Consider the following 15332-nt stretch of genomic DNA (forward strand, 5'->3'; position numbering starts at 1 on the left):
CTAGGCTCTTTCTAATCAGCCTCGGCTTCCATGGAGAGATTTTGGTGAATGTCTGACACTGTGACCTCTGCTGTCAATCCTTGCACCAATCAGCGTGCAGAATTCTTACAAAGCTCCATCAATCTGGCGGTTTAACATCACACACTGCAGCTTCATCTAGAGGATTCCATCTTTTCCTGCATGCTCCCCAGGTTAAGCGCAAGCGCGCTCCTCACCATCCTCCCTTTCTCGCCATTCTCCCGTTTGTTTGCTCCTTTAGTGCCCGCCACCTAATGGTTCCTTTAAATGCTAAAAGGGAAGGAGGAGAGGAAGTGCAGAGCCTGTGTCCCTTCGGGGATGCGGGAAGATGGCATGCAGGGAAGAGATGGAGGGAGACCTCTTGCTGGCAACAAACCTATTCGCCCGCGGAAGCCTCCATGCTCACCCCACCGACACAGGACCCTGCAACCAAGCAATCCCGGCCTCCCCGTTACGTAACGGGACGGACAGTCCGCAGCCACCCGTGCCAGTACCTGTAGGACCGCTCCCCGCGCACTGTGTGCTTCCGGAAAGGAATGATGGTCCCGTTATCCTGGATGATGTCGTTGTTGTTCTCGCCATTTGGGGACAAGGTTTGGGTCGGCCCAGGCATTGGCGCTCTCCCGACAGAGGGAACACACGCGGAGGCTGGCTGGGGCGAAGGGCTGTGTCTCCCCGCTGCTTGCTGCTCACTCTGCAGCCGCGCTATGCTCCTGCTCCGCGCCCGGCCCCGCCCTCCCAAAGCCACGCCCTCGAAGGCCACGCCCTCTCACGTCAGGGCGCCTGCAGCAGCGGCAGCGACTGGTCACGTGCCCAGTGTCACCATAGCAACCCGCTAACTCGTAGGCTTGCCTAGGTTCACGCAGAGCGGCTCAGCGTGAGCGCCCGGGGCTGCAGGCTACAGAGCAAGGGGCTGGCCGGCATCTGGCATGGACCCGCCCTGAGCCCGAGTGAGAACCGGCTCTTCCTTTAGCTGCTTCCTCTCAGACCAAGCTGCCCCTGCAGCTGTACACACAAAAGGATTCATGCCCAGGCCTGGGGTAGCTCCAAGGCCCAGGACAGGAAACATGGTCAGGTTGCAGGACAAACCCACAAAGACCTGGAGGCTAGCTTCTAGGGAAGGTGAGGGACTAAAAGGGTTAAGCTTTTCCTCGTCCTCTGTTCTCCAAAGCAGCCACCTCCTGCTTAAAAGAAGCAGAAAAATAAAATCTGTATGGAAACTACATCTTCTGAGACCATACCGTGAGGATGACCGTTACAAATTAAATGACTCTGTACAAAATAATTTCCCAATTGTGATTTTTTTAAAATTATTTATGTAATCACCAGTTTATAATATCACCGTTAGAGAAACCTTTTTTCCTTTATAAAAGCAGGCTTGTGTTAGGACTAGGCTGATCTTGAACTTATGATCGCCTTGTTCAAATTACCAAATTCTAGAATTATCTATGCCCCAAGGCTCATCTGTCCTCTTATTCTTTTCCTGGCCCTTTGATTCCTATCACCAATTCTCTGTCCTTTATTGTGGAATAAACAAGTGACCACCTCATTTAACATTTCGAAGCTTAACGCTCAGGCAGTTTCAGCAGTGCAAATGGTATTTGCAAATAATTTGCTGTAAGTCAGGAACCATTATCCCCAATTTAAAAATGAGCATGCTAGAAAAAGACCACACCGGAAGTGATGAAGCAGACTAGCAAATGACACATTTTTTTTTTTTTACCAGTGTGACCAACCACTAGTGACCTGTGGTGTTATAAATCTAGGTAAGAAGTATTTCAGTACGTGTCCAAAATATTATGAAACGATGAATGGGTACAGAATTCCAAGTACGGGGCAAAGCCTGGGGTTGAGATAATAAACAGCCCCTACCGAGGACCAGCGGCATCACTTCCTGAGTGAAGAGGGTCTGGATTCTCTACTCATTAGAAGCTCTCTCTGGACATCCATAGAGTGGATAAAGAAGAAAATTTGGGGGTGTAAAAGGCCCCACATGAGTAAGGATAAAGGGCAAAGTTCCCAGTTACGGCTTCCTCCACCATTGGCCACTATGTGGCCTATCATGGTCCCCATAGTGTGATACAGATATTAATAACAAAAATTCTGTCATTCCTGAAAATTCAACAGCATGTGTCCCCAGTTATAAGTTATTTCTGTGTCAACCTTCTGGGATCGGAATCAAATGTTCCACAGCACAGATGGTAATGATAATCTCGAGCAAGCCCCTCCCCATTTCCTTTCTATTTTATACTCAACTTCTGGCCAGTGATTTTAATAATTTTATTTTTCTGCTTATTCAGTTAGTTCCACAGGAGACAAAAACTGGTTCCTTCTCTGAATCCATCTCATGATAGTTGTTTTTCTCATCCAATCAGGATCCAATTCTGACACAAGACTTACTAAGGAGCGCGAAGAGCTGTTTAAGTACAAGAGGCACACCAGGTCTCGTTCACATCCAACAGCCAGCTGAAGGGAGCTGGGACTGTGGCCGTTATGAGGCAACTCGACGCGCACTTCCTCTTGCTGTTTCTGTTACTTGACCCAGTTGCTAATTTCTCCACTGACTTTTTTCCTCTCGCAGAAGCTTTCCCTTTCCGGTAGTCAGTCTGAACTTTAAAGATACCGCCCGCAGATCAAACGCACTGTTTTCCCACCATGCCCTCTCAATGGGGGTTCTTTCGTGAGCTCACTTTGGCATGATGGCAAGGACTAATTTGGTCAAAATTTGAATGTCCAGTCCATCGCTTTAAACTCATTTCTACCACAGTCTGCAGAGTAAACATCACTGCCTGTCCACCCTTGTCCGGCTGTTCAAGAAGGAGGGAGCAATGGCCAAAAATGTACTCGGTAGGCTGAAAAGGGAGGGATAGTGGACTCTCAAGCTCTTGTAAATCTTCCTCTATGACCGCTCTGAGCCATGCTACTATAAAGGGACCCGGAGAGTTCCTGAGAGCAGCCATTACCCTCTAAGATGCAGGGGTAACAGGGGTAATAATTTGAAAACATTAAACAGATGCCTTTCGTTCCTCTCACATAAATCAGGTTACCTGGCAGCTAGTCTCCAATTTAGCCTTGGGGGAAAGAGGAAGGCAAATCCCACTTTGGGGAGAGGATGATTCAATATCGGAAAATACAGAAAAGACGGAATGAGGCAGAGAAAAACCCATCCTTTCAAGGCTCAATTAAATGAATGTAGGAATAAAGGTTAAAACAATCAATCATCAATCAATCAAAAGGCAACTAGTTTCCCAGTCTGTCTCCTAGAAGAGACATCAAATAGGCTGAAGGTCCTGCCAAAATCTAGGGGACTTTCTTTGGTCTCATTTCACACTGAGAAGTCTAGGAAATGGCTGTCGTTGAAGGAACATCTCATTAATCCTATTCATTCCCAAGAGAGGTGCAGCCTGTCCCAGTGAAGACCTCCTTGCTTGACAAGGTCCAGCCCTGCACCCCAGTGAAGAATGCTTACAAGTTATGGCTCCATCACAGTGAGGACCCCTTTTCTAACAAGGTGTGGTCTGTCACAGTGTCACCACACTTCAGGAAGCTCAGGTTATGATAGTAGTGATGGCAAGGTTGTTATCACAGCAGACAGCGAGGGACACTAAAAGTTCACAGAAACCCAAATAGGAGAGATAGCTAGCTGTGAGAAAAGGGACACAGTGTCAGAGCCAAGTGTGTAGGTGCTGCTGAAGAGTTCACCATAGGGACTGGAGAGACGGCTCAGCAGTTAAGAGCATTGACTGTTCTTCCAGAGGACCTGAGTTCAATTCCCAGCACCCACAAGGCAGCTTACAACTGTCTGTAACTCCAGTTCCAGGGAATATGACACCTTCACACCAATGTACATAAAATAAAGTTGAGAGAGAGAGAGAGAGAGAGAGAGAGAGAGTAGCATGGGACCAGCAGTCCTACCCCACCCACCTTCTGGCTTTCTATAAGACCTTCACATCCATTCGGTCCCCAGACCTCAGGGAAAGGGGGTAGGCACTTAGAAATTGGCTTTTTACCCAAGAGATGGAGCTCAAAGATCCCTAATCTGGAAGATGCTATAATACGGGGAGCTGGCAAGCTTCAAACTTTCCGGTTCCCTAGTCCCCAATAGGCTAAGGGAGGTCACAAGGATGAAAGGAAATGTCTATGTATACCTAACTGTGGATTACAGTTTTATTGTATACTCAGAGGGTTACCAAAAACTGTGTGCAGATTACAGTCCCATGGCTCCAGGTGCCCATGGTGGGGGGAGGGGCACTCCACTCACCAAGCAGGTATTAAAGTTGGGGCTCTGGCTCAGGCAGCTGTGGGGGCTGGGCTTTGTTTACATACATACATTGCTATGTAATTTTGACAACTTGTTTCTTTACAATCTTGTTTCCTTGATCTATAAAGCAGTGTAATGATACTGGCTTCACTGTGCCGCTGTGGGGTTAGATTACGGACTGCACTGAAAGTTCCTGACCTTGAAACTGGCAAAATACTCAGGCTCTGACCTCAAGACACTTCCAGGGCTGAGGGTGATGAGCAGGTACAACACAGTTACAGTACAAGGGCTAAGATCAGCACCAAACTCAGTGGGAGTAGGAAGGAGGGTCTGTGTTCTCTGGGCGGCTGTCCGTCACGGTAACAACAGAAACCTTTTCTGATCACTTCCCAGGCAACACCTCCACTGCTGCGGTCCCCGAGCAGAGCCTGGCAGGCGGGAGGCACTAAACGAATGCAATCATTCATTTGTTCAGTGAGTGTTTCAGGAGAAGAACAGTTTGTTAGCTACTGGATGGATACCAGACTTCTTGCCTAGGTGCTTATCCTGGAGGCAGGGTTGTCATTAGAATGAGGAATGGAGTGGGGAGGAAGGATGGAGGTGAAAGGCTTTTGACAGAGGCAGGAAAGGGTGCGCTCCCTGTGAGACACTGCAGGCTGCTCCGTAGGAAGGGAAAGCAGAGTGCACAGTGGCAGAGGCCAGCAGGAAGAGGCTCTAAAGGCTGGCGGTGCTGAAGAGCTTGGCTGAAATCTGAAGTGATCTGCAAGCAGGAAGTACAGAGAGGGCAACTGACGATGACGTTTGCATACCGAATGACGATGACGGTATGGAAGAAGAGTAAGCCCAGCTCCCAAACCTATACCAAACAAAACCAAAACAGTGAAGATTTGAACCAACAGATCAAAGGACTTTAGGAGCAAGCACATATTTGAAAATTCAAATAAACGTTAGGGTTTGGTAGATAACAGGCCAGGTGATGGAATGGATTGAGGGTAGGTAGGAGGTAGTGAAGGAAACAGAAACATCTCACAGAGGTCCCAAGCATCAATTAGCAAACTTAGGAACACAGATTAAATTGCTGTTTTGGAAGGAAGTTTCTCAAAGTGTGTTTTAGTCACAAAGAAAAACCCACAGGATGTGCTATTAGCTGTCAGTCCACGGGTGAGTCCTTCTGCATTTGTTGAATGTGTGTCTCAATCTTATCTGTGTTTGATGTGGATACACACTAATTTGCAGATAATTGTCTCCAAAGTGGTGCTGCAGCCGCTCTCACTCACATGGCAAGATAAGACCCTTTGGAATTTTTTAAAAAGCTGAGCGATAAAGAGAGAGAGAAAAGTAGGAAAGGAAGGAGTTTGCCTAGGGCTAGGAAAGTATGCTTAGACTTCACGTGGAGGAGAGGTCTCTAGGGCCAAATGTCACAGAAAGTTTGCATAAGATAAGAACCAAGAGAGAAGCATTTACTCCATTTGGGAAGTTGTTCTCAGGATATTTTTAAAGGGTAGATTTCAGACCAGACCCACCAATGTTGGCTGAAGAAAAGGCGTCTTTCAAGGAGGAGGAAAAGCTGTAATTCTTCATGAAGACATGAGCTTGGCCTTGAACCCGATATCAAAGGGAAGAAAAAGGTGTTACGTACATAGACTCAGGAGCTAATGGGGCTTGGTGAGCATTTGCCTTAAAATGCTCCTCCTTGCAATCTTGGAAGGGACTAATGCACGCACAGCTTATATCCGCACACAGCTGGATTGCTGCCCCTCTGCCCCTGGCATCCATATATCCAAAGGGCCTGGAATGTTTGGGTGGAAGTTCATCCCAAGCCCCCTCCCCTGGGAGTTGCCTCAATCCAGACTCCACCTCCGAGAAAGCCCGCCAAATAATGACCCCTCCCCCGCGAGGCTCAAGACCACTCCCACAGAGTATTTAAACTGCCCGCGACCAAACACGTGGTTTTCTGGTCTTCCTTCTCATCTTCTCTCTGGGGGCCTGGAAGCATTCGTATCCATTAAACCTGGACTTTTTCTAATTTGGTTTGATTTGGTCTGATTCGGATTATTGTGTCGGCTGAGGGGTTTAATCGAGGCACAAAAGCTTTTCAGTGTCCAACTCCCCCAAGCTAAAGCAAACAAATAAAAACTCGAGGTATTCGAAATGTATGCTGCACACGCAGGGTTTCTCAGGCAGACCGGGAGGACAGAAAGTCAGAGGCAGGATAATAGCCAAAGGCTTCATCCACCAGACCCACACAAGGATGACTGGATAGGAACATCAACAATTGCATATTGGCAGAAACTATTCTCTCTCTCCTCTTCTCTCTCTGCATTGCCTTGGAATTGAGAACTAGCCAAAATAAATAAATAATAAATACATACATTAAAAAAATCCAGAATATAACATAACCCGCTGGATGGACCAGGACTGGCTAGGAACCCGATTCCATCCTGGAAGTGCCTTCTCAGCATCAAGCCTTTTCCAGGCTTGCCGTGTTTGTGGATGCTGATCTTCATCACCATCAGAGGCGGTCACAGGTGTGGCACCACCTCTGAGGGAGGCTTCTCCAAATACAGACAGGAGATTCCACTTGGCAGTCGCCTCTGCTGCCCGAGGACAGGTCATTTCTCACATGTGTGCTCTATTATATTTCCAAATGGGAAATGGGAGGTTCTGTTTACCAGGGACTTACAATACGCTACACACCCCACATTACATCAGTGGCGCTGTGTCTGAAATCACATTAGTGATATAGAAGAGAATTTGAATTTGATTGGTGTTTCCTACGGGCTTGGTAAGAATTTCGTGATGCAAGCATGCTTTCTGGCTTTAGACAATACAATTTATTTAATCAAAGTTGATAAATGTTCTTTCCCAGATTCAGAAAGACCTCTTCAGAACTAAGCTACATGAGTTTGTTCCTCCAGAACTGGCATTTTGTTTGGTTTGGTTTGAGGCATATTCTCACTATGTAGCTCTGGCTATCCTGGAATTCACTATATAGTTCAGACTGGCCTCGAACTTACAGAGATCTGTGTACCTCTGTCTCACAAGTGCTGGAGTACTGGCCTTTTTGAAAGACCCAAACAAATGACTAACTCTTTCTCAGACCAAACTCAAGTCCTCTGGAAGAACAGCAGGCTCTCCTAACTGCAGAGTAATCTCTCCAGCACCTAGTACCGACTTTTGAGATCATTGGTCTTTGCATGTAGGTTATGAGCCATGCCAGTAGCTTAGTGGATTTATCCAGAAGGCAGGGTTTTGCAGGTCTCCTTCCAGTGTGCCAGCAAAATAGCAAGATTTGCATGATGTTAAAATATAGATTATTCATTCCATCATATAAGATGGTAAGAGTTCTGTGTTGAGTTTTCTCTAATTTACTTTTCCTTAAATTTTCAAAAGGTTTAGTCTCTTTTGGAGTAACTTAATACGATGGGGATGCAGTTTTCAAACATTTGCGGAACGTTACAATTTTTGCAGTCATTCAATCAAATCTACAATGTCAAGTTCCAGTCCATTAAATAAAATGTGTTTTTGAACTATAGCATCTGGTTAAATCTCAGAGCGTTAAACACATTCTCTAGAGAAATACAGAGTAATAAACATAGTGAAAAATTTATTATCACACGAATACAGAAACCAAGCAACCATGCTTGCAGAAAGCAAGGAAAGCCCACTGTGATACCAGTGTTTGTCTGAGGACTTAACCTCTCTTTGGGGAGTACTTACTGAGGACTTACTATGTGCCAGGCTAACTTAGGCATTGGAGAAACAAATACACAGACAAAATCCCTTGCCTTCATGAACTTGCACTGACGTGTAAGGATGTGCATTGGGTGGGGTGAATAGAGATTAGAAGCAGTGTGTCAGATGGTGGTAAACGCTGCAGGAAAATATAAAGCTGGGAGAAAGGATGGGATGGTTTTAAATGGGCTGCTCGGGGCCGGCATTGCCACAGTGATGATAACTGATCCTGTGACTTGGAAGTGAGGGAGGGCGATATGGACCACAGCAAGTGCAAAGGCCCTGAGGTGGGAGAGGGCTGTAAGGAACAGGAGGAGAATCAGGTGCCTTGGTGGCAGAGGGAGTGCGTGTGCATGTGTGATGCAGAGAGCAGGGAGACAGCTGTTGGCAACGAGGTCAGAAAAATCACAGAGAGGCCACAATGTGCAGGGCTTTGAAAATTCATTGTAAAAAGTCTTTGGCTTAAAGCCAATGTTAGAGACCGTTCGTATGTAGTAGCGTTAGCAGTGTGGGCACACATGTGGAATGCTCCCTAATTATAGCAACAACAGCACCTAATATTTCAGTGCTTTTTATGGGCCAAATGTTATGCTTTACAGTGTGTCAGTATTTTCATCCTCAAAGAAACAGGCTATTTGAAGTCCCATTTCTCAAGGAGGTAACTAGCTAGATGATGTCGCAAGATCAGCAGCCAGGATGTGGCAGAGCTGGGCATGAGCAAGCCTGTCATACGTCAGAGAGTCACAGAGTCTTCCTTGACTTGCTCGGCTCACCTTTCAAGCTGGGGTCTGGTTAACCTGAGAGGAGGAATGCGGAATCCAGGTCAGTGAGGGGGAGGGGCGAGCTGCAGAAAGTCCGAGGAATGTAGGAAGCAAGGAATGTCAAGTGAGGTCCGGCTGAGAGGCAGAGAGCCCTGAAGTCAGAGGCTAAGCAGGAGACCAATGTTCCAGGGGATGAGGGTTTGGAAGAAATGAGGACAGAAACAAGCTATGGCTGAGAGAGAAAAAAGCCAGAGGGTAGGATAAGAAACACTAGGATTTTGGGTTACCAGTGTCTAAGATTGAGAGAGAGAAAGAACGATTTTTCTACCCTGATTTATTGTGATTAACGATTTTATTTCCGTGTGAGCCTCAGCTAGCAGTGTCCATCTCTTGGATGCCTTCTGAAAGCAGAGGAGAGACCACAGGCACTTTTTGGTATTTGTACTCAAAGTTTAAATCTGTTTTCGTTTTCACTACACCAAGATGTTGTAATTCACCCATCCAACTCTAGACATGGCTATTTGAATGTGTTCACTAAAATGTGCCCGTGTCTGAATTTATGAAATTCCTTTATTTCCTCCTCCCGATTATTTCCATGCTAAAATAGGAACATATCTTCATGGAGTTACTAGATAGGACATCTTAAAAGTGGTAGGAGCATGCAGGGCTCAATCCAATAGGGAGAGAAATGAAGAGGTTCTAAGTATCACTAACAAATCAATAACCTTCCAGAAGATTCCAAGGCTTTCAAGAGAAGATTTCCTCAGGGGTTCTCAAATGTCAGCCAACCTATTGAGCTTAATTTGTTAAATCTGATCCTGCAAAGTTGAAACCAAGAAGAGACTCCTTGATGCAATCACGAAGCCCAGAGGAGTGGGGATACTGCCGTATCGGGTACCAGTCCGTAGACTTTCAGAACCACTCAAAGCCCGGGGCAAGAGAGCCAGAGTGCTAAGAGGGAAGGGCTTCATGAGCCTGGGGCCCCTCTGTCAAGCCTGGTGTGTAACAGCAGAGTTGTGTCTCTGGGACGCATCCCCTACAGTGTGTCGAGGCCACAAGAGGCAGGCGGCTGGAAGCACAAGTAATGGGAGAGGAATCCCCCAATTCCTGACCTCATCCAAATAAAATCCGTGAGAAGAGAATTAAAGCATCTTTCTTCATTATGGAAAAAAAAAGGAATGCAACTGGAAATTATGAAGTAAGACTAAATTTCTACCAGAAATGTTTTAATTAGTGTTCATAGCTTGTTTCATCAGTAAATGGCTTTAATTAGATCGTGGAGTACCCAGTGTCTTCATGTTTTCTGCTTTTTTTGTTTTTGTTTTTTTTTTGTTTGTTTGTTTGGTTGGTTGGTTTTTTTGAGATAGGCTTTCTCTGTAGCTTTGAAGCTCGTCCTGGAACTCGCTCTGTAGACCAGGCTGACCTCGAACTCACAGAGATCCACTTGTCTCTGCCTCCTGAGGGCTGGGATTAAAGGCGTGTGCCACCACCACCCAGCCTGTCTTCATGTTTTTAATCTGTATTGACCCAGCATCTACAGAACACAAACATAAATTGTAAGCATTGACGCGAGGGTCTACTCATAGAGGGGAGCACACAAAAACAGTGGGCCACTTTCAAGAAGCTTCCATGTCACACTTTTATCTAAATAAATCAGACCCGGAAATTGGAAGGAATCTCAACCTTTTAATTAAAAAAGAATTGCTTTCTTTTACTCCATGTGTGCAAGTGTTTGGTCTGTATGTTTATCTGTGTCTGAGGAGGTCGAAGAGGGAGCCAGATTCCGTAGAGCTGGAGTTACAGATGGTTGTGAGCTGTCACGTGGGTGCCAGGAACCGAGCCCAGGTCCTCTGGAAGAGCAGTCAGTGATCTTAACCCAGATCTTCTTCTCTCCAGCCCAGAATCCCAGTTTCGCTCAGTCTTAACCACTTATAGGGAGACGCAATGAATCATCAGTCAGCTGACACACCTAGACTCAATTCTCAGGATTAACTGTAACTCAACCATCTTCTTAATGCCCTCCAGGCTGCATTCCAGCCTGCTCTGAGCCCTCCCATCAGTGGTCAAGGAATCATCACCAATAAGAAATGGGCCTGTGTGCAGAGAATATTACTGTTTCACCCTTCTGTGAAATTAAATAGTTCTTTGAACCTGATTGGAGAGGCTTTCTCTTTGGGCTGTCAGCCCCCAAATCATGACACTGAGACTTATTAATAGTTATCAATGCTCAATCTTAGTTTAAGCTTGTTTGTGGCTAGTTTTTTTTTTTTTTTTTAAAACATAAATTAACCAGTTTCTTTTCATCTGTGTTTTGCCTCAGGTTTCCCTTCCTTCCTTCCTTCCTTCCTTCCTTCCTTCCTTCCTTCCTTCCTTCCTTCCTTTCTTTCATTCATTCTGAGTATCCTACTTTCCTGCTTCTTCATTGTCTATCTGGTGTCTGTCTGTCTAGCCCCAGGTATATCTCCCTTGTTCTCTTCTCTCTCTCTCTCTCTCTCTCTCTCTCTCTCTCTCTCTCTCACTCTCTCTCTCACTCTCTCTCTCTCTCTCTCTGTGGGGGGGGGTGTTTGTGGGGTCTCTCTCTCTCTCTGTATATTTATGGGGCCTCTGTGTGTGTGTGTGGGGGGTGTTTGTGGGGTCTCTCTCTCTCTCTCTGTATATTTATGGGGCCTCTCTCTCTCTCTCTCGTTCTCTTTTTAGATTCCCCTTCTATTTATTTTCTCTCCCTGCCAATCTCACCTATCACTCTACTGCCTAGCTATTGGCCATTTAGCTTTTTACTAGACCAATCAGGTGCCTTAGGCAGGCAAAGCAACACATCTTTATATCATTAAACAAATGTAGGATAAACAAATGCAACACATCTTTGCTTAGCTAACGTGATATTCCACAACATCTGGTGGGTTAGCAGAGCTTGGCTATGAGGGTGGGTTCAGTGATAGGGACTATGGCCCAAGATGTATAGAGGGGCAATGTGTGTGTGTGTGCGCGCGCGCGCGTGTGTGTGTTATTCCTTATTAAAGACAGCACTATAGAATTAAGAAAACAGCATAAATGGTATATATCTCATATTTCTGATAGAAAGAATAACAAAGTAGAGAAAATTCATGGTTAGATTTCAGATTTACATTTGAGCCTGAGTTCCGGCACTAGCAAATTATACAATCCTGGCCAAACTATTTAACTGCTCTTAGCTTTAGCATCTTCATTCATAAAGCAAGATTTCTAGTGAGGCAACATATTGACATGTAAGCTTTGGTTCTACTTTGTCCCCTGTGGTCATAATTATCTTTTTTTGTCACTCATCCCCTCAAAAAAGTAGACTTTTTCTCATCTCCTTGAATCTGGAGGGATCTTACAGAGTTTTTTTTTGGGGGGGGGGTTTCGAGACAGGGTTTCTCTGTGGTTTTGGAGCCACAGAGTTTTATAGATATAATTCCAGCCTCTTCTTTCTTTAGACCAAGACCTGGTGGCAGCTTTTGCTTCAGTGCCCCAGCAGTCATTTGTCCCCCAAGAAGCCCGCTTCCCTGGGGACCACCTTGCTGTGTGCAGAGACCCTGAAGATGAGATTCCAAGAAGAAATGGAGGACAGAGGGGGAGAAAGTGCCAGGGATCCAGAGTTGTGACTGAAGAAGAAGCCTGTCGCCAAGGCCAACCTACAGGGACACATGCCTAGCTGTGCCCTGAATATCTGATTTAGGAACCATGAGAATAACAAAATGCTTATTTCGAACTAGCCGGTTTTGCCGTGCTCTCATGCCACACTACCCCATTGGTTCTGCCGTACTTCTGCCGGGTGAAGACGGCCAGCATTTTGTTGTTGCCCTAAGTCTTGACATTGACTGGGCTTAGCTGGGAGATTGTCACAGTTCCTCACACAGCTGTAGTCAAGGGGTAGCTGACTTCTGAAGTCAGCTAAGGTTTCCTCAGTCTCGTGAGCTATAGTTAGAACACCTAGACAAGGCGTGGACTCCCTCATAGCACAGCAGCTAGGGTCCAATAAAGAACAGGCCGAAGGGCATTCTAGAAATCACAGCCCATCATTTCCACACACCTGGTCCAGGCAGCCGGAAAGGTCCCCTTGGATCGAAGAGGAACATCCTAGAGACCCACAACAGGAGGAGACCCTAGCGGCCATCTTTGGGAAGAGCATTCTGCTAACACACACACTCTGACTTGCCTTCTCCCTTCCTATGCCAGAGCATAGGCCTTTTTTTTTCTTTCTTTTTTGAGACAGGGTTTCTCTGTGGTTTTGGAGCCTGTCCTGGAACTAGCTCTTGTAGACCAGGCTGGTCTCGAACTCACAGAGATCCGCCTGCCTCTGCCTCCCAAGTGCTGGGATTAAAGGCGTGCGCCACCACCGCCTGGTTCAGAGAATAGGCCTTTTAAAGCAGAAATATCAAAGAAAAGAAATCTGCACTTGAGACTAAGTCCTGATTCTGATGTATAAGCTCAAACCAGACAGAATAACCCTCAGAAGAAAATCTTGTCAGCCTCAAAAGTCTAACTTTCAAGTATTCCAAGCTTGAAATCACTGGCATACTTAGACTGAAGGTTGCCAGCGTGAGCCACAGGACTCGGAGACTGGCTGGAGACTAAGTGTGGTCTGCATCATCAAGGGAGAAGCCCAGCTCTGCCTCTCCTCCTCTCCAGCCACACCTCACAGCTTCAGAGTCTTCAGAGTCTTAGGTCGGAGAGAAACTTTTCTGCTTAAGTCTGGATGCCAAAGCCCGGGAGGTTGTTGAGTCACCTTAGCATGGGGCCCAGGTTCAGGTGAAGGGCTGCGGGCCATACCAAGTTTTCTGCAGTGCTGCTAAATACCATGGCAGCAGGAACAGGAAAATCAGCAGAAAACAGGCCCTGTTGGCCGTGTGCAATGTCCAAGGAAGGGACCTGCCACAGCAACGAAGTGAAAAAAAAATCAAGGCTCTGTCTGGCTTTCCAGAGGCACACAGTAAAAACACGGGCCTGGGCTACAGCATCTGTATTTCTAACTACCATTTCCCGTTTCTGAAGACAGAGAAGCTCAGCAACACTGGCCCCTACAGCATTTGGCAAGGATTCTTCTTCCCTGGGCATTTCCAGACCTCCTGAGCTGGTCTTAAAACCAGTGCTCAGTTTTGATCCTTCAGGCCGTATCCTGTCCCCAGACCCTTGTCGTATCCCAGCCCTCCTTCGCCCCCTGATTTCATCACTGTAGCTCTTCCTTTATCTGACCTTGGGCGTCCCTTCCTCCCCTCTCCCACAACTCACAGGCTACTCTGCACCCCTCCTCCTACAGCTTGTGAGTCCTTCTGGAGAGCTGCTTCCTTTCTTCTGGCTGAATCTACACATCATCTCTTTGTCCCTTCCCTCCTTTTTAAGAAATCTCCAGTGGTCTCCTGTCACTTCAAGATAAACTTTCCAAGTCTTACCTTAGTCCTTTTGGCCCTAAGCAACCTACCTTAGAATTTACTCCTCCCGCCCAACTACGTAGGATTAAGAGAGACATATTTGATGGCCTTTGGATGGGAGGCATTATATCTACTTTCAGGTATCAGCACTAGTGAAGGTTCCTCTATTTGAATCTTTCATGAGTGCTTGGGTAGAAATTGTTCTTCATTTTTCTACTGGGCCCTGTCAGCTGAGTACCATTTGGAAAGAACTTTAGTTGCTCCATTATGAAGCAAGGGAGATGACAGCAAATTAGTCAAATGAATTGCAGTGATGTAAGTGTGTGCTGGCACACGCCTTGAATACCAACACGCAGGAGACAGAGGCAGGCGGATCTCTGTGAGTTTGTGTCCAGTCTGGTCTACAAAGAGAGTTCCAGGACAGCCAGGGCTGTTCCAGAGCGAATTCCTGTCTTGAAAAACAAAACAACAAAGCAATGATGCACACATCACAGTACAGCAGCGTTTTCTCCTGAGAGAGGACGAGAGAGCCTGGACTGTTCGGCCACCCACCGCAGCCTCATCTTTACAACTTCAATGATGTAACCAGATTACATCATTAAAGGCAGATACACAAGATTTTCAGCAGCCCAAAACAGCTTAAAAATTCATAGGAACCATTGGTTGGGAGACATAAGGACTCAGAACGTTGCTATTTCCTCTGATGACTAGACCACTTAAGTTCCACAGAGAGTAAATGCTGAGGCTAGCCGGCAAGTTAAACAAAACGAAAACACAAAACAACCCGATTCTTTGGCTGATCCCTTTGGACAGAACCAGCAGAATTTAGCAGCCTGCATGCAAGGCGCTCAGCTCTGGCTAAGCAAGCCGCTGCAAAGTAGGCTCCTCCCACGCTAACATCACTTGAAAACTGTTTCCTGACGTTTGGACATGGTGCTGTGGAGTGCAGCCAACTGACTTCACAGTGGTTATGAAACAGTTGCGGATCTGGGCTTAAGGCATGCCCTGTACAAAGGCAAAGGACTCATCCCGACTAAGAGAAGAAACACAGCCCTGCGAGCAAAACCAAGGTGAGAAGCTGAGTGTGTCTAAACAGATAGAAAGGCAGTTTCACGTGTCCCCGAAGACCTGCCACTTTTCTTTTGATTTTTCTTTTCTCTCTTTACA

At 46.3% G+C, this 15332-nt stretch overlaps 1 protein-coding gene across 2 annotated transcripts in view; it reads right to left on the reverse strand.

Moving 5' to 3' along the window:
- Positions 1-15332, reverse strand: part of Mapre2 (microtubule associated protein RP/EB family member 2) — a 144086-nt gene that overhangs the window by 90217 nt on the left and 38537 nt on the right. The window contains exon 1 of one of the 2 annotated variants that reach the window (XM_057788547.1): positions 513-750. The exons of the other annotated variant lie outside the window; for it this stretch is intronic. Within the exon in view, the coding sequence (XP_057644530.1) occupies positions 513-631 (119 nt within the window). The 5' untranslated portion in view covers positions 632-750. Of the gene's footprint in view, positions 1-512; positions 751-15332 lie in introns of those variants that run through there. 2 annotated transcript variants of the gene reach the window in all.

The sequence above is a fragment of the Chionomys nivalis genome, chromosome 14, assembly GCF_950005125.1.
Source record: "Chionomys nivalis chromosome 14, mChiNiv1.1, whole genome shotgun sequence".
NCBI classification, from domain to species: Eukaryota; Metazoa; Chordata; class Mammalia; order Rodentia; family Cricetidae; genus Chionomys; species Chionomys nivalis.